Source organism: Lepisma saccharinum, chromosome 11 (genome assembly GCF_977018435.1).
Source record: "Lepisma saccharinum chromosome 11, izLepSacc3.1, whole genome shotgun sequence".
Classification (NCBI taxonomy): domain Eukaryota; kingdom Metazoa; phylum Arthropoda; class Insecta; order Zygentoma; family Lepismatidae; genus Lepisma; species Lepisma saccharinum.
Genome location: NC_139239.1, coordinates 1,401,042 through 1,428,690, shown reverse-complemented (window position 1 = coordinate 1,428,690; position 27,649 = coordinate 1,401,042). Strand labels below are relative to the sequence as shown.

Here is a 27,649-nt window from a genome sequence, read left to right as displayed (position 1 = left end):
ACATTTTGATTAATTTTAACTATATTTTGTGCAGTTCTGACACTTCATCAATAACACATTTTCTCATATCTTCGTCATGCTTGACTTTTGGACACTACTGTAGTTACAAAAATTATAATAATATATTTTCACTTGCTTGGAAAAATGTGATAATCGAACTCTAAGTCAGGATATGGACATTATTTTATGCTCAGAACCTCTGTGGCGGCCATCTTGGATTCCCGACAACGTGTACCTTCTCTTCACATATTTTCCAACAAACACCTAGTATTATACTTATGATTGCATGCCTCAAAATGAAGGCATCCTCCGTACACACGTCTTCCCTTCATTCAAAAACCCAATGAATCTACAAATGGTCAAAATGCCTTCCGAGAGAGTTAAGGAGACATAGTCGATTTTCTTTGTTAATGTCTTCAGAGGCAGCCATCTTTGGTGTATAACGTCACACAGGCCATGCGCCACAATAGTAGGCATCAACATAGTATTACAGGCAGTAATTTGTTTGCCCTTTATATGCATAAAAGGGTAAGGAATTCTTTCACTGGATATGTATCCATAACAGTGCAAGATATAAAAAAAATGTAAGAATATGTTTTTTTGTTTAGTTTTCACTTCTGAACAAAATATGTTTCTATGCAAAATTGTCCAAAATCTATTTTAAGGAAGTTATGATCGATTTTATTTGTTGGTGCGTGGTGACGTGGCAGCCATCTTGAATTTATGGCCCCTAGAAAACTTAGGTCCGGTATGCCAGATGTCTACCCAAGATTTTTCCTTTCTTTAGGCCTGTCCTAACAGGATCAAAAGAGAAAACTCGTCCACATCAAAATTTTCTGCGGGTCTTATGGCCAGGAGCTGGCAATATAAAATATTGCTTAGAATCCTTGCAGAAAATTGTACGGAATTCTTTCACTTGATATATCTCCATAACTGTGCAAGATATAAAAAGAAACTGTAAGAATATCTTTTGTTCATTTTTTAATTGTGAACAAAACATGTCTCTATGCAAAATTGTCAAAATCCAATTTTAAAGGAGTTAGGATCGATTTCTTTTGTTGGTGCGTGAAGCGCCAGGCATCTTGAATTTATGGGTCCCTAGAAAACTTGAGCCCGGTATGCCAGATGTCTACCCAAGATTCATTCCTTTCTTTAGGCATCCCCTAACAGGATCAAAAGAGAAAACTCGTCCACCTTAACATTTCTGCGGGTCTTATGGCCAGGGACTGGATTACTTAGCATGGACACAAGATGAAAGATAAATACACTGCAATAGGAATTGTACCTTTCATTACGACGTGATTTGAACAAGTGTTCTCGAGTTACCAGCCAGGTTAAATCGGCTTTAGATTTCAACGTTTCGAGCGGATTCATTGCTCTCATCATCATGCAATGGAATGTAAAAAACAGGACACACCATTAAACAGCGACGTAGTGAACATCAGTGCAACATCAGATTATTACAACCATAAAAGTCAGGACTTGCGGAACACAGTATCGCCGAGGGATACGGGATATTATTATTAGAACCAAAATAATAGCCAAATGTGGCGGTTACTGGGACCGACGAATAAAGGAAGATACAATTGTTTCAGGGGAAAGCACCAATCTTAACACGGAAGTGGGACTCCTGCTCCGTCACACCTGGAACCCACTCCGTAAAAACGCGACAGCAGCCAAAATGAACACCAGGATCCAGAGCGAGATACAAGGTTGCAACTTGAAAACGGTTACTAACCCAAAGTTTTTGAGGTCAGCAGTCTCAAATTACTAAAGTTTGGCTATTGGTTCTTCTGATGCAAAATTACTGTAGACCAGTGTAATCAAAATCCAGAAAGGCGGAAAAGGTTCAGTCGTGGAAACTTTAACAAATACAAGACGTTTTAGGATTCAAGTCCACATTTGAACCTTAAATTTTACAAATGGCACGCCAGATGTGAGGGTCGTGGTGCATTTTTTAATCCCCCTCTTCTTACACAGCTTCGTAGCATGATGCAGCCATTACCTCCACTTTTTGTTGCGTGGGACGGAGATAAAACCTGGGCCACTTAAAAGATGAGAACGTGCGTTGCACACGAGCCCCTCGCAGCATCCGGGTGCCTGGACCATTCGCTCAAGATGCTCCTCGTCTTCCCCGGTATCACTCTCCCTAACGAGGTCCGCCGAGAGGCATTGTCCCCCGAACAATTCGCGCGGAAGACTGAATGCTAATCACAGTCTCTCATGCAAAAATTATCTCCGACGGAAAACTAGCCCTCCGTGTACAATAGCACATATTTCGCGACGAAGAAGGGAGCCATTTGTTATGTGTTATTTCAGGGTTCTCTGCTGCTTTTACTATCGCTAATCCTCCTCCTACTACTCCCTCCCCCCTCTCTCTCTCCTCTCTCTCTCTCTCTCTCTCTCTGTGTATTTTCCTACGTTCTTTATGGATGGGCGAGAAGGAAGGATGAATTCATGTCAACGGTGGTAGTCTTAACATTTAATGCTTCAGCTTTCAGTTTTGTCTCTTTTGTTCTGAGATAATAATGCAGAGAGGATTACGCATTGTTGTCTATGTCATGTAAAGTGGATTTTGGAAATGGAAGAGGGTTGTGCCTTTGGACGTAACGCATGATGGAAGGTAGATTTCACTCTGACTAACTGTCAAGAGAGGTAGAAGAAATGTGCAGATTTGCTTTCCAAAGGAGAAACATGAAGGTTCGTTTCTTTTCTAAAGTTGTGCACTTTCTGAGACCATAAATTTCCAGTGCAAGGACAGGAGTATTTAGAAAATAAGTTTCGGTAGGCTGTTACGAAAAAAAAACACACATTTGTCACAAATTAGTGGTCAGAACTGAGACACAGGCTTTGTACACCTTTGTTGTTGAAATTTGCCAACTGATTCTTTGTCACCAACACGGCTTTATATCCACGCAGCCAATGCAGTATGTCGTTTCATTGAAACTGTGCAATTAAAGTTGCCATTACTTCCGCCTATTGGTTACAGTTTCATGCAGTACACTACGTGAAATTTCGAAAGTTTGTCAGGAGAGATCATTAAATATGAAATGTGGGTCCACACGAAAATTAGCAAATGAACGCATGCTTCTATAATAATGAAATCTTGTATCCTACTGTCGAAATAACAGATTACATTTTGAGGGCCTAATTATGCAAGAAAATCCTGAACATCTTGATAGTTTCACTTGGTTACAAAACTTGGGAAAATGAGGCGATATTTGGGATCACAGTGACGAAATGACAGATTACATGAGTTACAAAGGCTTAGATCTGTGTGAAAATACCAAAATTCTCGAATCTTTTATCTGGTTTGGAAGCTGGAAAAAGTGAGCAATAATGTTGATAATGGCAGAAAAGCGGTGATAAATATCATTTGTTTTTAATAATTCCGAACTTCATTCTTCTGCAAATGTTTTCTAAAATATTTGAATCCTGGATTTTGGATTGCTTCAAGTAGAACTTAAACACTCACACATCCACGGTAGAACGGTTATGATTAGGGGAGATCCACAACAACAAATCTTGCCATAATAGTGCAAAACATTGAAAACTGTAGCTATTAGTGAGAAAATCCAGGTAGATATTATCTGTCCCAACCTCAGTAAAGCATTTCATAAAATAGGTCACCGCATTATTCTACAGAAACTGTTCAGTGCAGGAATATCGGTAAACAATTAACCAATAGCTCTCAATTGCACTCAATCAGTAGTAATAAACGGCTTCCCATCTTTCGAGAGGAAGGTTTCCTCGTTATCAAAGGACCCAAATTAAGTCTACATCTGTTTCTACTGTTTATTATGGTATCCCAAATTACAAAGTGCCAACATATTAATGTATGCGGACGATATGAAATTGGTCTATCCAATCAGATCAGTTCATGACTGTTCTATGCTGCAGGAAGACCTAAATGTCTTCGAAAACTTGTGTAGGCAGGCTCAAATGGCCATAAACGTTGAAACGTAATAACTTCTACAAAACACAAGTATAAAGCACGACTTTTAAATAGGTAAATCGGTTATGAAGCATGAAATTAGAATCACTGATCTCGGTGTGCTTTTCACTTCATTATCAGGACACGATGAAACGAAGTATGAAATTAATTGGGTTCATTAGAAGGAACTGTCTAATTCATCTGTGGCCACGATGCCACTACATTCATGTGCCCAGTACTTGACAGCACAAACTATGGCAAAGAGGAAGTGAATATTTTACAAATATAGCTAGTTAAATAGCTGTGCTATTACCTACCATAGAAAGGACTACAATAAGTTATTTAAGCAGTTTGGATTGGACGCATTAAGTAATTAAGTAATAGGAGGCTCGTCAGTGAAATCATTTACTTTACTCTATACATAACAACAGAGATGGGGGGAAGCGGTAGTGGACGGAACGAAGCACTACACGCTGCACCTAACAGCTGGTAGCTACGACCTCATTTTCTCTCTTCATGCACTCACTTGCCCTCTCGTGCAATCATTGGTCGAGCCCTCTCGTGTCACTACTTGGGCAGAGACTTTCTTCCGTTTGCTTGCTCCTGAGATTACCGGAATAGACTATAGAGGAAACTGATCAGGAATGAATGGATTGGTTGGTTGATTTGGTGTTTTAAGTCAACTTTATGCACAGTAAGGCCAATCGAGACTGGACCAGGAATTAATGGAAATGGGGTAAATGTTTAGAATCCACATGCCTTAACGTAGCCCGTCACAGAGAAAGGAATAGGAGATTATTTAATACTACCAAGATCAAGGACAAATGTACACTAGTTCTCCTACCACACCCTCCAGGCAGTGACAATGTAGTACACACCCAACGATCTGTTGTTGACTGTGGACGTCAACATACCCACAGGCAAACGCAGTATAAAAAAAAACTAATAAAATCAAAATCTGTAAATAGCTAAAAGCACATAAACACAGAACTGAGCAAGCAGCCAAATAATGTATATTCACGTTCATTCTTGTGTGTATATAGTACGCTGGTATGTCAATATTAGTATATAGAATATTATATTTTATTCAGCATAATTAAATGTGTCCTGTTTCGAGCAAATCAATAATAATAATGATAATAATAAAACAAAACGATATCCATGTATATTTTATACCTTAGTGTTGAAGCATTCTCGTAGCATATGCAACTGGACACTTACAATTATAATGTAACGTAAAAGTAGAGTTCCTCGAACACTTTGCGTCATGCCATAAAGGCACGTATATAGCGGATGTGGAAATAGGGACGTACACATTCTCGATCGATTTTTGGTAATGATGTGATCAGCATTACGCTCCAGCCGCCTGTACATCCCGGCATTGCCTTCAGATGCCAATTTATTCGAAGCTTTCTGAACCCCACACTCGTTTGCTACAAGGATAAGGCCAGAAAATTCCGTCCTTAGATCACCCACCCCTGAAATCAAACCTGAGTGTCCCGCGTGGATGTGAAACTTGCTTCTTACATTAAAAGAAGAACATAAATTTATAGTATTTGAAAATAAAATCGTTAGACAAATATTTTGACCTAAAAGGAATGAAGAGACAGGTGAGTGGAGAATCTTACATAATTTAGAACTGCATTATTTATATTGATGTCCAGATACTATTAGAATAATTAAATCAAGAAAATGGACAGACCATGTGGCACGAATGGGAGAGGAAAGAAGAATTTACGGGATTGTTGTTGGGAAACCTGATGGTAAGAGACCTATAGGAAGTCCAAGACGAAGATGGAGGGATAACGTTGAGATGAACCTAATGGAAATCGTTTTGGATGGATAAGATTTTATTTATCTTGTCAAGGAGAGGGACAGATGGGAGGCTTGTGTTGCTGCAGCCTTAAACCTTCGGGTTTAAGAAGGCTAGAGAGTTAGTTAGTTAGTAAGCATCCCACTTGGTAGTCAGACGCCACACGAACTCTTTTAATTAAAGGAAAACACCTAAGCTGCAGTTTCTCCTGTCATTCTTTTTCTCCCTTTTGTTACATATCATCTTTACTCAATTGTCCACTTTTCAAATTTAGGATAAACACAAATATCTATTCAGTCGGGATTCGAACTCGGGACCCCTGACGACGTAGTGCGCTGTGCTAACCTCTCCGCCACGGAAGACGATCACCACGACTCACCAATATACACTTAACTTCCTGAATCCACCGTAAGCAATTTTCATCAATAAAGGCGGGAAAAACCTCACGACACATTTTAGAAAATATCTCAGAGGAAACAAAAATGAGAGATCCGAAATGTTGCAGATACGAAATGGGGGAATTTTAAAAAAAGGGACTCATTTAAACGAGCTGCCCCAATTGATAACATCTGAAATGGCCGAGGCCTTGGTCACATGACTTCGACGCAAGGGCGGGAAACGAGCTTGGCGCGAAACTTCGTGGTCATTTTTTTATCTGTCCACTCTTAACTTCCGTTCTTTTTTTTTATGGCTGTAAAGTCCGTCAGATTCCACTACCCAAAAGTAACAAGGGATTCGTCGCTTTATCGGAAACGGAAGGAGAATCGCCTCTGCTAATTCTGTTCCAGATACTGGATCCGCACGTGTCCAGGTTTTAAAGCGAGGAATAACGGTTAATTTACATCAACAATTGATTCTCTGCCAGGCTTCGATGGTGGTTAGCTGTTGGGCTCTTATTTAAGCCTGCCTGAATGCTTATGAACAAACAGTTGGTCCGTGTACGTGTAGGGTGTTGGATAGATATCAATCTATTGTAAAATGCCATCTGTTGTTTCCTTGAGGTGGCGGAACAAGATAGTGCCAATCCACATTGTCGTACTTGTGACAAACAGTCTTTTTTTAAGTTCATAAAATCCACGTTTACGCTCAAAATTTCTAATTCAACTCGGTCTTGTAGTATAATCTATCAAAAAAACTCTGTCTTGATAATATCGGTAACTGATTTTCATGTAATTGCATTTGAAATATTTTGCATGAAGGTAGTTCTACATTACTCTAAACAAAAATTATAGCAAGTTCAAAGTGTACTTTCCAGAGTTTCGTAGATTTATAGTTCGTCATCTTGAAATTCAATGACTGATTTTGCTGAAATTCCATGACACATCGAACTCTTAATCTCTTAAAGTTATTTAGTGTGTTTGTGTGTTTACAACAAGTCGGAAGTACTGAGAACGGTTACGTAGTTACAATTTGTTGTATTTCAAGTGAAGCTATAAATTTGCATAAGTTACTGTAGTTGCAATGTTGCATTTATGCACTAACATCTCGTACATTTCATACATATGTATGCCATTCAGTGGCGGCTGGCCAAGTGCAACAAGTGCAGATGTTTTCACCTAATTTTCAAATTAATATTGACATTTTTCATTTGCTTGTTAAATTAAACTATTTCCCAGCAGAACGCACACGATAATACTCAAATAACACGCCGCTCGGCGCTACGCACGTATTGAGTTCGTCCCAACCCAAGAGCAAACACCGCTAGGTTGCGGAAAACTTAGCCGGTTGTCATGGCAACGGTGACGTCACCTAGCGTTGGCCTTGAACGGGTGTCGCCTTCTAGATGAAGCAGTTCTCTCGTCGGAGAAAACATCGCATCCAGTGCTTGTGGCAAAATCTTCGCGTTCTCGCGAGATCTTGTTCCGCGTGTGTGTTTCGCGTTTCCTATCGTGTGTTGTGTTCATGTGTTGAGCTGTGGTTTCTACAATGAACCCAGTAAATGACTTAGTGTGTAATTTGTTGCAGACACCATTTTCCAGATGGACGGATGAAGACAAAAAAGACGTTTTAAATTGGGGGGGGCACTGGCACTTACTATTTGTTTTCATTGCCTATAAATATACTTCTTCACCTGTTATTTTAGGCACGAGCCGCTTCTGATGCCATTACATCCTAGTTCTTTCTGCCCCATAACTACGCACCATGTTCTTAAAAAACATCACAATTGCATCTTGAATAATATTCTAAATAGGCCTAATTCTTACTTTCATTCCTTAAGAATATTTCAAACCTAAGAGACAAGCGACAAAACGAAAGGTGACAAGCAACAAGTGCCACGCTACAAGTGACATCCCGCATGGGAGATTTGCACCGAAGTGACAAGCGACACTGGCCCCTTTAATCTGTAAACGTTCATTGTCTGTGCATGGGCAAAGTACATACAGAGGTGGCACGATGCTAACTGTTAAGAAAACAGCCCATTCCGAACGACATCCAAGCTACACGTGCAGCTTGTCGTGTTACTATGGTACAAAATGTTGCATTTACTTCTCAAGGTTTGGTTGCAAAGACACTTATCGCCTGTCGCTTTGGTCCGAAAGCTCCCTAAATATGAGAAAATATGTTTAAAATATAGACAAGAAAACATGAACAGCATATAAATGAGGCGCTCAGAATAATAACGACAGATCCCAACCGACCTCGAATTTTGAGATACAAGTATCACGGTCTACTGCTGCCACCTACTTTTCATGTGCTGAAGTATCAAAAGAATTGGGATATGCCAAAACTCTCATATTCCACCTTTAAAATTCGTCCGTAAGGAAAATGAAAATATTATCAGAGTAAAAATGACATATTACAACTGTGTGTGCTTTTGTTTACGTCCGCTACGCGTTCGGTGGCGTTGTAGACAATATGGCAAAGGTGGATATTACATATCACTGTGTCAGATGGCATTCCTTAACTTATTTGGTATTAACGTACGTCATTACCTTCTTTTTCGGAGATTCTGGCATAACAACACACTCAGTCAGGAGTAAGTGGTTTATGTGTTTTAAACATTACGTTACCTAGTGAGGTTATACCTAGGTATTGTTATATTTTACCTTGTTTGTTTACATGCAATTCGACGTATGTTTTACTGATTTTGGCCAATTTCAGAGCAAGAAAAGATCTTCCGCGTCCTTTTTTAAACTGCGATTACACCACTGAACATTAGAAAAGTGCTGCAACTTTCCTGATTCAACTTGCGAGTTTCAACGTTAGTCTGGCGATGTGCAGGACACATTGTTTTTAGAGTTTTATGACCTTGGTGATTATAAAAAGCAGAATGTATATTTGTTTAATTTAATCGAGAAAAATGAACCTCGAAAGGCATACACAATGGACAGAATAATGAGAGACGAAAGTAGGTGCAAGTTTACCTATAAGTATCATGTTACGGTGAAGTGAAATTCCACCTTCTTCTATAAAAGAAAATCCTGCGTACGGTAGGGACATGAGGTGCATGGTGTTCGGTTGGGTTCTTTCTTGTACATAAAGTTTTACCCCATTTTTTCCTAGTAAACAGCACAAAATCTGTGAAACTATTAACCACAATTATTCAAGAATGATCAAGATGATCTTGAGAAACCATATTTAAAAGAACCTAAAAAAATTACATCATAATGTTAAAATTCTCCTGAGTTTTGAAATGAAACAGATATTGTCATTTCTCTCAAAATGAACTTTGGTTGGGATCTGCAGTTATTATTCTGAGCGCCTCAAATGCATCTACAGCACCTCAAGACACTTGAGCACGCATTGATTGAAGATAGGTGGGGTTCAAACAAGGCAGCTTCTAACAAAACAACTAACAAAAAAGGAATTCAAGCAGTTAATGAACAATACCAAGACAGTAGAATCTTGCTTGTTTCCATCTTCATCCAGGTCGTGGTTTGAAAATTGAGCCACTCCTTGAGAAGAGGTTGATAATGAAGCAACGAGTCTGTTGCTTAGGAAACAGAAGTTTGCAAATTAAACGGTGGCTGTCTGGGAAAGAAACCTATTTGGAAGCCAAGGCGGCAAAAACAGCTTAAGAGCATGAAATTAGCAAAGATACCCTATTATGTTATGCCAGATGGTAAGGAATTCCCTCGGGAATGGAAAGGAATGCTGAGATATCAGAAGACAAAGAAGAAATAAACAAAACTACTTATATAGAGCCATGAAACACACAGTCTCCTTGAAGACATATTTTGATTCTAAAAATTGTGAGTAAGAATAAAAAATATTTGAGTGTAAGGTCACACGACGTTTAATTTTACTGTTCGTGTTTGTATTTAAGGTCACCTTTCTACATGTTTAAGTTAATCGCTACAATTAGGATAATTGTGAAAAAGATAGGTAAAACTGTGTGTTTGTCCACGAGTGCCGTGAAGGCATATGGCCTTAAGTGGAAGTATAGAGCTCCACATATTATTGATCTCGGCCATAGTTGGGATGATGTGATCATCATCACGCCCGGCCGCCTTTATCCTCCAGGGTTGCCCCAGGTACCCATTATTCGAGGCTGAATGTTCTCCAGAGCCGCGCAGAAACAGGGAAATGACTGCAAATTGTCCTGATCCAGATCGCCTGGCCCGGTATTCAAACCTGGGTCTCCCGCAAAGTAGTCAGCTGTTATAGCAACTACCGCGGCTCCTAATGGTGAAAAAGATGCAATGAAAATTGAAAGCTGTAGATTTGATTGCAATAAACTGTGAAAGGTTATTGACAGTATATTCTGCATGTTCCTGACAACAGGTACAGTCAACAAATTTAGTAGTACTGTGTACTTTATGCAGCACGATTTTGATGCACTCATTTCAACGTTTTGTAAAATTAATTAGAAAAGTTCACACTTTCAAACAACAATTAAAGACTAATTACAGGAAGTAATAGAAAATTTTACTTAAACATAATTGCAGAAAATCGGTCGAACTTTTAATCTTGCTGTATACAGTAACGAATCGCGGCGAGTGTATGTGTGTGAATCCAAATGAAATAACCCTTCTAAAAAAGAATTAGTCTAGAGTGACGTAATGTCTGCCTCCGATTAACTACAGCATTCCCCAATTGTAGGGAGATTTCACACCGAAGCGACACGCGACATATGTCACTTGGCAACGATGCAATCAACAACAAAGAATCACTGGCGGTCTACTTATCTTATTAAACCTAACAACGGGGGCCTGAAAAAGTAAGCAAAGGGCCAACACCATAAAATTGACATTGATAATTTTATGTATGTATTTATTTACTTATTTATTTATTAAATAAGTTTTGGCTTCAGTACTGTGGGCCTGGCACCTGTTTTAGGCCATCCCAGTTCATCATTAGCATCATTTCATCCTTTTAATGAAACGGTAAAATTTTTTTTTTTTCATAAACATAATTACTACAACTTTATCCTTTCATAAAGAAAGTAAAGTGTTCCCCTGTGCATAGCACCACGCCATGAAGGCGTATAGGGGGTGTAGGGGTAACGCCCCACACTTTCTTGATCCGGTCGTGAGTGGGGGTGATGTGATCAGCATCACGCCCCTGACCGCCTTTACCCCCCAGGGTTTCCCCCAGGTACCCATGTTATTCGACGCTGGGTAGGCGCCGGGGCCGCTTCCATCGTTAGAAAAGTTCCCGGATTTGAACCGAGCATGGTAGTCAGACGCGTTACCGATTGAGCCACTCATTTTAACAAAAGTATTTCACTTGTTGCTGGGCATCATCAACAACTATTTTGTACTTTCGATCACCCATTTTTCAGTCGTTCAATATCGAATTGTCGGTTACTCCGAACGGAGAAGGCACAGATTATTTACATTGTTTATGGTTAATTATTATACGATTCAACAAAGAAAGAAATTAACTGTTACAAGAAAGCTCTATTCCTGATACAACAGTTAAAAATTCAGAGCGGTAAGGAATAAAATGTTTTGTGATTATTCATAACAAAATCCGTATAATATGACAGAGCACCGCGGGATACCTCTCGCTGCTTGCCGGTCGACGCGTTGGCCACCCCTGGTATAACATCACCCTTGATACAGAAAGGACTAGTACGTTCACTCCATCCACCTGTCATTGTAAAGTCCTGAAGGAACTCAGGAGATGAACTCGATGCAGACTATCACCGGATGAGCATTATTGTAAAGAACTTCGAAAATAGTCCTGCGTAAGTTTGTATCTTTTCTTTTTTGTCTTTCTTTAAGATCTGGGACAAATATGACATCAGTAAGAAGAAGTTGTTATTACGTATGTGTATATTGTTCGAGGTGACCGATGAGTCGACCAATTAGGTCGACTTTTGATCTCGCCTCCAAAGTTTCCCTGTTCAAGTCCAGGTCTAATCATCACTCATCCTCATCGTCTCAATTACACAGAGTAGCATATAGTGACGTTAAATAAGAACAAAAACTACAAGACGAAGGGTACTTTTTAAAATAACTAACGGAAATATAATTGTGTGAAATTAGGTGGATTGATACATTTGGTTTGTTTCACTTCGCTTTTCTGCCACTTTTGGCTAATCGCAAAGAAGGAGGTGTATGATGATATGAACATTGATGAATGGACGCTCACAAACACCCATGATCAGGGCGGGATTTGACCCGGTGGTCGTAGCACGATGTTCAAATCACTCTGCCACGGATGTTGGCGAAATGAGGTGGATATGTTTGTACCATCAGCCGACAACCTTAACGTTGTCTTATACCGGTAGGTTTCACCCCAGTCAAGAAAGGGTATTGTATAACGGGGAACGGATAACATTAAGAAACATGCGTAACGCTCTATGCAGTAATGAAAGAATGTCTGTAGAACCACTCTCTGTTCAGAGAATCGAACTCAGGATGCAGCGTGGACCATCACGGATACTGAGATCCCATAATGTTATTTTGATAAATATTGAGCGAACAAATTTCTTGCTTAATTGGCTGAAACATCCGAAGGTGATTTCGTCATCAAAATCTGCAAGGTTTAGCGGTACGATCCGCCCAGGCTGTCCTATTTCTTACATATTTTTTTGGTTTTCTCTTCATCAGGAATCGATAGCATCTCTTGAGATGCCAGAGGCAAGTGGCTGGAAAATTCGGTTCTGTTTACAAAGCAAGATCCCTCCCCAGGCGCTGTACCAACTTCTAGGATCCAATCTGCTCACTTTGTAAGAGAATTCACAGGAAGACGGAAGCGGGATTTCCAACGAAGTGCACAGCAGGAAGGAATTCATTGAGTTTACTTATTACAGCATCTCAATATTAGGGATTATTCCCGTGGTCCGATTTTCTCGCTGGTCGTTATATGGATAATCAAGTAACTGGAATACAGTTCATATCTTATAGAGCTTTCCTAGTAGTCTGTGGAGCAAGATCACGCGTAACGTTAGAGAAGGTGGGAAAGCGAGTGGGTGGAGCAAATCAGTGTGCGCTGCTGCAAACAGCTAGTAGCCGCAGTCGCGTTGCCCCCTCCGTACAATCCCTTTCCTTCCACGCGTGCGTTAGTCGTGCCCTCTAGAGTCACTTCTTGCACTAAGAACTTGTTTTTATTCGCTTGCACCAGAGACTACTGGGACAGAGTATGGACTGAGCCCGCCAAATATGAATTTTGATTAAGGATTTCCATGCAAATTTCTACTGTAGTAAAATTACAGAACAGCGCGTAAAAATATATTGCTAATACCTATCTAAATAAAGTTACAGCCAAGAAATCTGGCTTGAATTTCAGGAATGGATGCGAAAATATCCAGGCCATTCCATATAGTCATCATTGACAAGCTTCGTCTTGATTAATCTAAAGGATTGATTGTGGAGAATATGAGGATGAATGATGATATGATTAAATTGATGAAGGGACATTCGCAAAAAACACCCATGCCCAGGTCGTGATTCAAGCCAGGGACCCCTGGCGTCGTAACGCGCTGTGCTAACCATTCCCACACGGAGGTTGGCTTAATCTAAACGATATTGTACAAATAAGTAATAAGACAATGCAATAGGAAGCCAGATACCGACCCGTGGCGGAGTGGTTAGCACAGCGTGCTATCACGTCAGGGATCTCGGGTTCGAATCCCTGCCTGGGATGGGTGTTCTTGGTGATTGTCATTTCATTACTTGGCATCGTATCATCGTCGCGATTTAGTAAAAAGTGGAAGAGAGGCGACGCTAAGTAACCAAACCAAGCCAGGTAAAGAAATGTCTGAGAATATTTGGCAATTTGGTGTCAGTAGAGTGTAAGTGTATATTAATGAGTTTCCTTTTTACAGAACTTTTCCTCCTCTGAAACACGAACAATGCTTTTAAAAAAGTGATGCAGCTTCATGAGAGCAGGTCATGAAAAGTGTGCGTACGCACGAATTGCCAGACAGACACAAAGTGGGGGATGCCTTTCGGAGTTTCCGCATCAACCCCCCCCCCCCTCTCTGCGGACGCTTCGGCTCTGAAAGAACTGTGAGTCCGACCTCCCCGCTCTCATTTATGATTCAAAGGGCAGACGGAGACCATTTTACGCTCATACACATAATAGCGAGTGTGTGGGCAGCGGGGAAGGACTTCGGAGCATTCTTCGTGCACCGCATCACGTGCATAAATGATGGAAATCCTGTTCATTCGGCGGTCTCTGCAATAATTGCAAATGAATTGTTTAAGGGAGTTTCTTTTCATTAAGATCATTATCTTTCTGTGTGCTTGTCCTACTAGGGAAAGGTTAAGGAGGATCGTTCCTTAGAGATCTGATTTAGCTAAGCGAGTATCTATATTGTCTTGAGTTCTCGAAGCGTAGAAAGTTCAGCTCTGCATCAACAGTGCTAAGAATAACACTGTTTGTAGTATTTGGAGGGTCAACAAGTTTATATTAATAATAATGATAAGGGTATTAATAATAGTTCGATATGGCCATTTTTTATTTTAATAACTTGCACAGATCGGTCAGCTGAACTATTATTATTTACTTTTTAACCTTATTATTGTCCTAATGATTATATATTTGTACAGTGTTGTCAAAGTTTAATTATTGGACCTTGAGCCGACCCCTGCGCAATTTCCTTCCACCTGAGATCGAACCCGATTGATCTCGACCCACAGATTACAAAGCGACTTCTTTACCACTATTCTATCGGGAAGACCTGAGAAGCATACCATCCTTCCGAGTCAGTGTTGTATGTTCACATTAGTTTATCAAAATATTTGTCCCACCCAGTAGCCGAGCGCTTTGAGTGCTCAAGATATATTATCAGTACCAGCTAACTGTAGACCAGGCGAACGAGAACACGTCTCTGCGCAAGTAGTGACTCAAGACAGCTCCACCAATGAACAGTCGGAGAAATAGGATTTTGTAATGGACGACGGGAGTTTTCCAGATTTCATCCTTCGTTATGCAGCGTTGCAAACTTTTGAAAAGGATAATACCGAATGCACACGGCAAACGGACCGTATTTTTGTCTTCAGGTCCGTACGATTGGTTTAAGAATTTCTTAGGGAAATATTAAGGATAAAATTGCAAGAGCAAATTTTGACAAGCAGTGCATTTAGCGTACGGACTAAGGTCTGTACCATACATCCGTACATGTACGGTCAGGCAATGCTTGATTTTCCACCTCATCCTCTGCCGATATGGGCGTCGCTATTCTAAAGTTAGCTTGGACAGGGTATAGTACTTAAAGGTTTTAGTGTTCTATGTATTCCATGTTTTCACCATTCATCCCCAACGTCACTTTAAACTTGGGTATGTTGAAAAGCGACATTAAATAACAAAAGAAAATGCACTTTTACACAGAAAGGGCGATGCAATTTGTACTACAACGACCATAAAATAAAAATCGTTTCACAAGTTGGCATATATGGGAGAATATATATTTTGTTTGAAATAATATTTTGAAAACACTGGTTCCATCTCTAGGCTCTTCCGGGACGGATATGTCACAAATCGTACATTTAAATTAAATTTAAAGGATTTAATATTCAAGGTATGGGTGAAATAATTTTTCTATGTTTATGAAATTTTCACGTATTTTACAGTTTTGATATTTAAACATTTTTTAAGGTTTCCAATCGCATTATAGAGAACGTGTGTAGTGGTTTCAACAATATTGTGAAAAATTGAAGTACTGGTCATTTGATATCATTTCGGACAGACTCGCAAGCGAATATCATGCATATATTTCAAGTTTCAAGAATAAATGTTTTGTGCACTGGTATAGAAAAATGGCTGCTTTTCGGTTCTTAACTAATGAGGAAACGCTATTCTAAAACACCGGAGGCAATAAGTGTTTATCATTATTTCTTAGATTCCGTACAACATCGTGCTACGACGCCAGGGGTCCGGGTTCGAATCCTGGCCTGGGCATGGATGTTTGTGACTGTCTATTCATCAATTTCATCATATCATCACTCATCCCCATCTTCGCAAATTAGCCAAAAGTGGCACAAAAAGCGAAGTAAAATAAGGAATATTAATCAATCAATCAATCAATCAATCAGATTCCGTACAGTAATCTACAAACTGGTCAAAAACAAAAACGTAAGAAACACTCTTTTAAATGAATTGATGATCAAATCTAAAAACTTCGCAAAATTTAACAACCTTTATTGCAACATTACAACAAACGTTTTCAAGAAAAGTTTTTCTCAGTATCTTTGTATTGCACTTTCATTAATTTGTTTAATAGAACGAATGCTGAACACTTTTATCGGGATTTTATTTTAGCTAATGTTCAACAAAATTTTAAGATTAGCTTTTACATATTTTTCAAAATGTAAACACGGATTTCTGTTTACCTTACCTTGGGAAGTGTGTGCAGAAGTTATCAGGAAGATGTCGGTTTCGTATTACAGTGGGTGGGACTCGGTGAGAGTGGATATTGCAAAATCCCTCCCCTCTAGTGCAAACTCTCTCCAGGCTGCTAGCCGGACCACTCTATTCATGTCACCTGCTTTCAAATGCAGATGATGGGATTTGCGGCAAATGGCAAATGAATGCTTCAACGAGCATAATTGAAGTAGTTCCACGTATCACCATCTCCCACAACCGTTGGCTACACCGATATTCAATATGCAGCTTCCAAAGGGTTCCCCCATAGAAGAAATTGATTGGAAAATCCATTATTATTGTTGTGTTTTGGAGTTAAACTTGTGTTGCACATTTTTATCGCTATGTGATACCGCGAAGAACTGAAGATTAGATTTATTTCTTTTTTTTCAAATTTAGTTTCGATTTCTGTCCACTCTTGGATAATCGCGACGATGATATACGCATGGATGGAATTGTTGATTGAATGCTAGTCAGGACTCGAAACAGGAATCTTTTTATTTTTAGTCTTGCTCGGTGTTGTATTTGAAAAATTTTCAGTAAGGGAAAATTTGCAGCAGCTACTATGAAACATCGGAATATTATAGACATTACGTATATAGATCTTCCCAAGAGCCACAATTAGCAGCTAGAAGGGGGATACAGAAACTAAAGGGGGATTTCCCCCTCACCCCTTCCTCAAATACCATTCTGGTCTTACTAATTAACTAGCTTGTTTGTGTTTGTCCAGTTTATGTTGAGATCGGCTAATCGAGAGAAAAGAGCTTCCAGCTGTAGAATCGAACATGCAACTACTGGACAGTGAGGCTGTAAGCTTCTACTAATTAACTATAGTTAATATAGTTAATTGATAGCTATCAATCGTACCAACAGAACCAGACTTTTGTTGTTAGTTTCAAAGACCACACACCAAAGTCGGGTAGACTAATCGGGACATGGCCTACAGTTTAAAGTGTGATCCGAACCATGGAGGTAAGAAAGGGAGAGGAGTAAGCCCTGCGCGTTGTTTCTGAAGCTGGGTCACGTGACAGAACCGGAGAAGTCAGACCAAAACATTTGAAGACGCCGTAAGAAAGCATGTAATTTTGTGTACTTTTGAATAAGATTTAGGAAGCACTGGTGCCTGCTCAACACACGGTTGTACTAACAGAAGCGACAGCAAACCCGAAGGAATAATATTCCATAAGCAAATAACGCTAGTTATAGTTTGTTTTGTAGTATTTAAGTGTAAAGTAAACCTAGAAATTGCGTTTGTAGTTGGAGCCTACTTCCATGCTCCTTTCAGCCGCGTGCGCGTGCTTCTGTCTGTTGATGTTATTGGTTGAAGTAGATGCGGTCATCTTACGCAGACAAACTTAAGCTCCGCCGCCTGGCTTCAAAACGAAAACAAGGAGTGATACGAGACTGCAGGCACCTGATCCGAACTATTGTGTAATGTTCCTCCACCCGGATACACACCAGAACCCTTTGGTTACAGGACGACACTAACGGAGGAGATATTGGGGGTATTGGTTTTGTTACATAGAACATACCTCCCCTATGGTGGAGTGTTATCGTTGTCGGTATTCTATCTCCAGTGGAGGAACATGCACTGTGGTTCGGATACAGTTTTCAACTCTAACTCCAGCCTCGATAAGCCTATGTGAGCATTAAGTGAACTTAAAAGAAACTCCATTAGTCTCAAAGACAGGAAAATATCTAATATTTCAAAAATGGCGCTTAGTCGCTTGTAAATTCTTATTTTTCAAATGTAATAACTTTATAATTACCTTAGAGAGCTCGGATTTTATCGATAATTTACTGAGGTAAAGCTCATAAGTTTGTGTTAATTGATATTAACCAAAAAATATGTAGAGCGATATCGGGCGAACTCTATAACAGACCAGAGTAGTGTGCCGTCTAACGACATTAAGGGGCAAAGTGGAGTAATACCCTGTCTTTTCCCGAAGTAACATTTTAGTTTACGTCATAATAACGCAAATCTTGTGCATTGAGAATCAAAATATCGACTGTTTTGGGAAATCAGGAAATCATGCTGAAATAAAGTGTTCCAAATAATACGTATCTAGTTAAAACAGCAAATATGAAATGGAATTATTGTAAAACAGTGCAATGAATGTCCAGTCACCGGCAATACAAATGGAACACCTAGATCCTGAAATACTCACTTCCCTGCAAGTCGTTATGTGTGTTGCCTAAGTCTACGGCCGTAGTGGAAGTTGCCATGGAATATTTGCTATTAAAATCCTTTAATCGCGTTGAGTTAGGCAACACACATAACGCCTTGCAGGGAAGCGAGTATTTCAGGATCTAGGTGTTCCATTTATATTGCCGGTGACTACACAAATCATGGAAATGACGAAACGACGCCTCGGAGTTAAGTCAGAGATAGTGCAACGTGGTTGAAAAGACACTTGTACCACATCTTGCCCTACGTTTCACTGTACATAAATTGACCAAGTAGTAACAACATTTTATTGGATAGTGGATGGAATAAGAAATATGCTAACTCCGGATCGCAGTGGCACGTGGTTCGATCCCAGGTGCAGGTGTGAAGAATCGATTCTTTATCGTTCCCGCAATCGAGGTCCTCCATCACGTGCGCCCTGCGGTCAGCTCCCGAGCTCCGGTGGTTGACCACAGAACTCCCTGCGGAGCTGTGATCGAGAGTGTGTGGGAAGCCTAACCTGCGCCCCTCGAAACTCCTCTATGTAAAGAGCCACGTTCTCGTGAGTAATTCAGCTCTGGCAGGGCCACCGAGCCTCGCTGGGCAATCATTAACCAAAGTTTCTGCTTGAAAGCGATCCACGTGACGACTTAGTTGCGTAGTCTATGTTAACTGGAAATGCATTCCGAACGACCCACAACTCTGATCAGTTCTGTTTTGGATGGCAATATATTTTTTTCAAGCAAATTCAGAAAACCTAAATAGGGGAAACGTAAATTATTTTCAGCCAGTCATATTTCGCAGCTCCAAATGTTTGCAAAAGTTTGTTTTAAAAGCACTCTGTGCTCAGACAGGTTAAACAGAACTGGAACTACAGTTTAAAGCGGAACCCGACCCACTGTTCAATATGATTTCACCGGAACCGAACCCGGAACCCTTTGGTGTTATCACTGCGCCATCGGGAGAGAGCCTGGAAAGATAAGTGTCACACTTATCTTTGCAATGTTAATTATGATTTATATCAGTCACCTCTGTGGCCAACTTTGTTGAGAGCTCGATCCACGATCTCCTAATCGAAAGGTTTCGGGTTCGAGTCTCGGCAGTGCACGGATCTCCCTTTCCGTGGAGGAGTGGTTAGCACAGCGTGCTGCAACACGAGGGTTCGAATCCCGGCCTGGGCATGAGTGTTCTTTTGTGACTGTTCCTTCATAAAGTTCATCATATCGCTTATCCTCATCATCACAATTAGCTAAATGTGGCAGAAAAGAGAAGCAAAATAAACCAAATCATTCAATCAATTAATCCTATCTTTCGTAGTTCTCTTTCAACTAATCGTCGTTCACCTTCATTGTCGCGCAGAAGTTGAAGAAAGGCAATGCAAAATATGAGGAACACAAAATAAATTATTGACTCGGCCTGGCAGAATGGTTAGCGTTTTCGTTCGTGGAGTGAATTGTTCCTGGTTTGGTTCCTGGAGGGGATTACAGAAATTTACTTTTTTAGTGCAGGATCATGGAATTTTGGTGCTCTAGCGGGCTTCGGCCTAGAAAAGGTCATCCGTTTGAACTTGTGGACTCCAGCGACCACTCCTCTGCGAGCGTTTTCCCTTCCCACTGTACCCTACGCGATCTACGAAGTCTCCTGTCCCGCTCCCTCCATGCTCCCTGTCACTCTTACAACGCTACAGTACCGCTGCTCACTCAGCAGTACACACGTAAAAACGAGACCTTTCTTCCACAATGACAGTGGTTAGCCAGGTTTGGTTAGGAAGCCAGATACCAGTGGCAACGGAAACTGGAACGATGCCTTATCCAGCGAAAAGACTGGTTCACAAGGGACTTTTGAACAACGTAGATTCATATTTTTATTACAAATAATAATTACTTTCGTCTTAACCAATTTTCATTTGCAAATTCAATTTCCTTGGATTAGAATACTGGCATGCAGTAATGATTCAATGTGTTGTTCAGCTTCCTTGGTAAGGGATTGAGTTATTTATGGAACGGACCTTGATGTTAATTACAAGGAACAGTGTTTAAGATCCTTTCCTGCAACTCGACACGCGATGTTACTCGGCACGATAGCCTTCACTTCTTCCCCGCAAAGCAAAGAAGCGGCCGATCGAAATCCAACACAGGTTCTGGTATCGGCACTTTTAGTATATGTGGATAAGACCTGCGCACTTGACACGAACATACGTAAGGTGGAAATTTGTTGAGCCGTCATTGAAAATCATTTAGAAATTAGGAATGTTCGCACAAAGAATAATAAAAGAATTGATATACTTAGATTTTGAACCGACCGGCTGATTTAATCCGCTGATGAACGTCTTTCCAAAACGAACTACAAGGTCTCAGCTCAATAATACTTAAGATAATGCACCTACATTAATTTGGATTTTACTGTCAAATAGGAAGGTTCAAAGTATTTTCTCTTTTATCGGAGCTAAGTATCAAGAGCGCCCACAAGGGGGGGGGTGTCCAAAGGGGACACTTCCCCCCACTCCAGAGATATCTGGAAAACGTCAATGTAATTCGAATAATGAAATAACAGCGATATTATAATACAAATAATATTGATTTATGTGATATAGGAATTACATGCCACGTTTAAGAAAATAACGAGAGAACATTTTTACCAGAGACACTAGAATCATATGCACTTTTGTTACTAGGGTTGTGGGGGAAGGGATTGGGAAGGGAAATTTTATAATCCCGACATTCGGGTCTGAAAAAAAATTCGTCATTTGTCGACACGGTAAAAATCTCGAATTCTAAAAAATATTTCCCCCTCAAGTGATTGTTTCGACACTTCAAATTTCAAGAAATTTCAGATACTTATAGTACAGAAAATAGCAAGAATTAACCAATTTGAAATACGATACTTTGGAATTTCTCGACGGGATCTGGCCATGACAATTCACGCGCCGTCATTTTGAATTGCTTTTATAGATTGCCCTTCGGCACACCTTAAAACATGGATCAGGTACCATGAAGGAGAGTTGATTGAGTTGTCTCTGATATCTGTGCCCCATTGTGAAAAAGTACAAAAAGACAAAGATATATATTCATAAACAATTTATAGATATTTATGGAAAGTAAGCAAGTGAAATGCAAAATATTCTAATAAAAATAAACTGTGAAATATTTGTCTCTATGACTGAAGAACAAGATGCGAAATCTTACTCTGCCCCTTTGAGTAAAAATCGTAAGCCCTTGCTGTTTGTACGCATTTATTTCACGATTTCGTTTCCCATGAGTGTTTTTCAACTACCCTTCACTCGCTTCGCTTGGGGAAGGCGACTAATGGATTCTTGAGTGTAATTCAAACGAGATCGAGAGCAACATCGTCCAATGCGTCTTCGGTAAAGGCATTATGCTGAGTGCTCGACTTCTTATCAGTAACCTTTCGAGCCTTCCAAAATTTTATGGCGTGGAAACTTTCTTCAAATCTACTACAAACTTGACGATTGGATCCGTTACAAACTAAGCACTTATAAATATGTTAATGTACATTTGATTTGGTATTAAAATTAGTAAGAGTCCATCACCGCTTAGTCACTTTCCGACCCTTAACATTGGACATTTCTCGCTCAGTAAAATAATACAAGGCTTCTTAAACGGTTGAAATCACCTCGTTTTCCAATGGACTAAAACTTTGTCTTCTGTATGACGAAACCCGAGGCTGTATAAGTGTATATGGGGACCCAGTATCAACAAGGACAACACATACGCTTACTTTTCCGGGAACAACTATCTGTTTTGGATAACGGTATGTAATTTTTCAAAACAAATCCATATAACCTAACAGGGAAAGCCTAACTTATATTCAGTCCGTCATATTTTGCTGCTCTATTTTCGAATGCCTATAAAAAGTTTGCCAAATGTTGTTTTAAGTCCGCTGTAATCTTCGATAGGCTGACCGGGAGTAGAGATGCAGTTTGGAATGAGATCCGAATCACTGTGCAATGTTCCGATCCCTGCATCCCTCAATTACAAGACGGTAGGATTACCACTACACCATCATGGAGGCCCGTGTTCGTACACCTGAAACACTGGTGACTTCATTAAAAATGTCTGCTATGAATTCTGTACCAGTCTCATAAGGACTATGTGAGTTATACATGAAACAACTGAAACGAATATAAGAGCAAAAAGTTCGCTCGCCCAACGTGCTGTAAAAACATTCTATCTTGTAACTAGTAAACATCCTTGGCACGAGCGTCCTTGAGAGCCAACGTGTGCAAAGTAAATATATTAGCAATCCCGTAGCTAATTTTTGGCGCCCTATGGACGATTGTGATTGGGCGCCCGCCCCCTTCACCCATACTACCAAATGCCGGCATTTTATGAGCGGCCCTCGATATTACATCCTACAAATTTTGAAATCATGAAGCAAACAAAAAAAACTCATTAAAAATAATATAAGTTGTATTTAAAGATTCGTAATTTGCATTTCTGATTTTTATTTTGCATATTAAAGAATATTTCAGTTAGGTATTTTTTTTTAAAAAAAAAGCTTTGGCGCCTCTGTCCATGGCGCTCTAGGCCTGAGCCCCCTAGCTTACCCCTCGCTACAGGCCTGGTGGTCAGCGTATCAAGCTCCGTCGACTCAGTTTTCTGGCTTTGTAGTCCAAAGTCCGCTCTGCCTTCTCTTCAGGTACCTCCGGAGTTGCATTGACCATGCGACCGAAATTTTGGTTCTCCCGCCGGGAGATGGAGAATTCAGTGCTCACAAGTTTCTATTAGTTTTATTCTTATAAAGTATTTCCTCTGTTAATGAGATAGAACAAGGACGAGAGCGACAACCTGATACAGCAAAGCTCAATGATCTCTTCACCTAGCATATTTCCCGCGCCCGTAATGTGCTTCGGCATCTTTAAAGAGGCATGTTCTGTTCCTAGTCGATAGAGTAACCGACTAATTCAGGAATCCACTATGCAATGCTTTAGTCTCTACACTTACAGCCGCGAGCACTCTAGGATGTCATAAAATCGTGCCTCATTTGAGGAGCGAAAGCCACTCAAGTGTCAACGTCTTTTCCACGCAACTTTCTAAACCTCATTCGTGGATGCCATGGCGTCAGAAAATACTACAACCAGGCTAATCCTCCGTGGGCCTGTGTGTTGACTGCTTCTTTAGACTTCATCTGAGTCTGTTGCTAAAAAATATTTTTTGTACGGTTTTTATCTTCGTCTAACAATTTTCTTCTCAGATATTTATTTTATTATTGGTGAGGAGTTTATTTTCGCATTATAATTTTGCCCCAGGTGAGTTCTATTGGTGAGAAGTTCATCTTCGGAAAAAAGAAATTTACCCCCAGATAGTTCTATCAGTTTTATTCTTAGTAAGGACTCCATCTCCGTATGGTAGTTTTAATCGAGTCATTTTTTTCATTAAATTTGCGAGACCTAAATTACATTGTTGATATGGAAATTTCCCCTTATATCATGTTGAGATGAAATAGCAGAAAGTGTAGATTTCCGCCTCAACTCGAATGACAAAACATTCCAGTTTTAGATGGCTACCGTCTTAAACCGGACAGCAGTGAGCTACGGCGGGAATCTAAAAAAAATGTCCTAAAGGGTTTTTATATATTTTAGACCGCACACCTTAATTTTATTATTATTAGGAATACTATTTTTAAATAAAGATGGTACAAAATTTTAGTTTTAAAGGAATCAATAATAGCTCCCTATTTGAGTGTAATTATTTCGAACAAAATTGGGTTGAAGTTTGTATAATAATCAGTTGCGGCTGACAAAACAATATTCATGATGAGCGAATGTGCGTGTGTGTATGTGTGTGTGTGCGAGTGTATGTGTCTTTGCTGACAACAGCTCTTTCCTCGTGACTGCTGAATGTCCGCACAATACATCGACTTTGCCATAGTCGTGATAAAATTCCAACATTCTTATAAATCTCGATATTTTTAATTTATCCTTGTGATTAATTTTCTTTAAACAATATTTATGTGCGAAACCCATACAGGAAAACAATTTGTATGAATCAGAAATACTTGATTGGTTAAGCTTTTTAGTATCTTTGTCTATTTTTTTGGTTAACAAACGTGCACGACAAAAATTTATTCTTTGCTTGTTCTTTTGTTCGTTTATATTTAAACAAATTTTTGTTTGCGAGAAACATTGTTTCTTTTCTTATTCCAAGCAAAGTTTTTCACTGTGTAAATTTTAAATTAACATCCAAAGTGTGTCGATAGAAGTGTTTTAATTTCTCCTGAAGCCACTTTTTTTATGGTGTAAGTCCTGTACCGAAATAGTGAGGGAATAAATGTTCATAGCGTAATCAGAGAGAATATAGCTAACATCAACAAATCTCTCTCGAATTACTGGTGGCTACATTCACGAGGAGCTAAAATGGTAACTTGCCACAGTGCAAGTATTTATATCATGCTAGATATTAACTCACTGGAGGCTTTATGCTCATTATCACTCGTTTTTTGATGCACGAGTAGAGAATCGAAACCGGATATTTCTGTGCGAAATCGCTGGAGGGCGTGGCGCCCACGCATAGCCACTGTTCTACTACCAGCCGGCTGACATTTCGGATTTTGACGACAGGAGAATTCTCTGGCGGAATGAGGTTTCTTCTCACTGGGTTTTTCAAAAAGGGAATGCCCTGCAATCCACCATGTTTGGTAATGAAAGTAAATCAAATTGATCAAATTGGTTTCCAAAATTCAAATACATTTTTAAAAATTTATTAAAATACTAAAATTCCTGTGTGTGTATTTTTATGTGTATTTACTTCAATTTATATATATATATCGAAGTAAATAGTTCTCAGACCAATAGCAGATTTGATTAAACAACAAACTTGTGTGCATTGCCGGCTTATTTACTGCTCAGAAAGTTAAGCAAATCACTGGCAAGATGAGGATAATTTTCAACTGGCAATGCAATGTCATTCTTGACACAATATCGATGCTAATGCTTGTGGTCGAACCATGTGCCGTTTGAGTGCAAACATTAACTAAATCAATCCTGCTTAATTTTATTATATTAAATTAAGTCCGATGCATACGAAATGACATCCTCGTGTTATTTGTGTGTGTGTCACTGTCGTGGTGTATTGGTTAAGGAGAACGCTGGAAAAACAATCATTGAGGTTGGGATCATGGGCATAGTGTTTATGTGTCTTTTTGATTATTTTCCACTCATTTCATCTACCCTCTGTTTGATGTTAAATATCGAAAACTCATTCATTTCGCGAACTGTAACACTAGCTTCTCTCCGCAAATGGTACAGATAATGAAAATATTTTAAAATTGCTTTAGTACTTATCCAGATCTGGATGTCGACCAACATCTAAGTTTCATGCCAACCTACTGAAGAGAGAAGACACACACAATTTAATTTGTAAAAGCGTACTTTTCTGGCTGGGATCAGTTCTAAGACAAGGTTTGTGTATTTGTTTGATGATAAAATTGGCCTTTAGACCTTTGAGGTCTGTATGTTTCAAAACATGATTTCTGACTGCTGATATTGGACATTGTTGTCGTTGCCTTATAATCAAAGGGTCCCGGGATCGATACTCGGTGGTGGTTAGGACCTCATTTTAAATGTTTCAAATCTTTCGAGGGAACCTAGATGTTTGACTAATTGTCTGGAATGCTACGTCGGAATTCAAGAACGGACGTTGATGCCATTCTGACGGTAAAGAGGATTTCTCCCCGATGTCACTCTTCTCGACGAACAACCAAAGCGTGCCTTATTGCCTGGCATTACGCGGGAACCGACCTCATAACGGAGTTTACGGCGCCTGACTTACCTTCATTAGCGACGACGGCGATGAGCACGAGGTGCAGGACGAGGGCGACTCCCACGCAAGATGCCATCCTGGACACCAACCATCGTGCCATTCTAGATCGGACTGCGGGGTCCCTGGAGAACAGCAGCTGGGAGGTCAAATACATTAAAAAAGGCCGGCGGTCGTCGGTTCACTGCGGCTACTGCTAACTATCCGGGCCTTATTCCGAGCTCCTGGTGTGCTCCACCACATTTCACGATCAACGGATCCATTTCAACACATGCACACTTAACACAACACTGTGAAGGGGTCAAGTTTCCCTGGACACTGATCACACTGTGTACTGTATTGGGGGCGATGAGGGTACCAGAACGTTCGGCGAAATTTTTGCCACAATAATTTTTGTAAACAATGCCGGTATTTATCAAATCACAACTCTAAATGTTAGCTATCGCTGAAGTTACGTTCATCCATTTTTAAGTTCACAGTCTTGGAAAAATTCAGGAGGCTGCAGCAATGTATCCTTGATATTGTCGGTTTTTAAGGAAAATGATCCATTTTTACATCCAAAGAACTCACTGCGCGTCTCCGCACTGCTACGGTGGCCGTCGAGACTCGAACACGGAGTACCTGCGTACCGACGGTCCACTACCCCGCACGCATCTTATCTCGACAACCCTTTCACGTGCCGCAAAAAAAGTTTCCAGTGCGTCAACTTTTCAGCACCCTTCCTGTCCGCATCCATCGCGTAGTTTCAACGGAAGCGAGGGAGGGGAGGGGGAGTCATCGTGCGTTCCCCTCCCGCGAAATTGCACCAATTTGATTTCAGTGGGGGGTCACCAAAAAAAAAAGAAGACAAACGCGTCGCACCGAAAAACCGCTCCGTGTCTTTCCCCTTTCCCGGCCCACGAACAACTGAGAGGCCGCCCGCTCTTCTCGGCATGAGATATCACGGGGAGCCTACCCTAATCAATACCCCATCGTCAACTGCCGGGCCGCACGCACCACCACACGTCAGATGAATCATTTCTGCCATTCTCCAAATTTACTACGAATTTGTGCCATGCAGGATTCTCCTTGCTTTTAACAAGGACTTCTCAGGAAGAAAAGAAAACAGGAATTCTTCTCGCCCTGAGTTTGCACAGATCGACGCTGCGCTATAAAGAACTTCTCGCGTCGTTGACGCACGGCAGACCGGCACCCAGCGC

The 27,649-nt window shown here is 40.2% G+C and overlaps 1 protein-coding gene across 1 annotated transcript in view; it reads right to left on the bottom strand.

Annotated features, from left to right (window-relative positions):
* The window catches only part of LOC145994602 (limbic system-associated membrane protein-like), a 178,031-nt gene extending 150,690 nt beyond the window's left edge, over positions 1-27,341 (bottom strand). The window contains exon 1 of the mRNA XM_083130644.1: positions 26,463-27,341. Coding sequence (XP_082986770.1) covers positions 26,463-26,607 — 145 coding nt within the window. The 5' untranslated portion in view covers positions 26,608-27,341. The remainder of the gene's footprint in view (positions 1-26,462) is intronic.
* Positions 27,342-27,649: the final 308 nt, after the last annotated feature.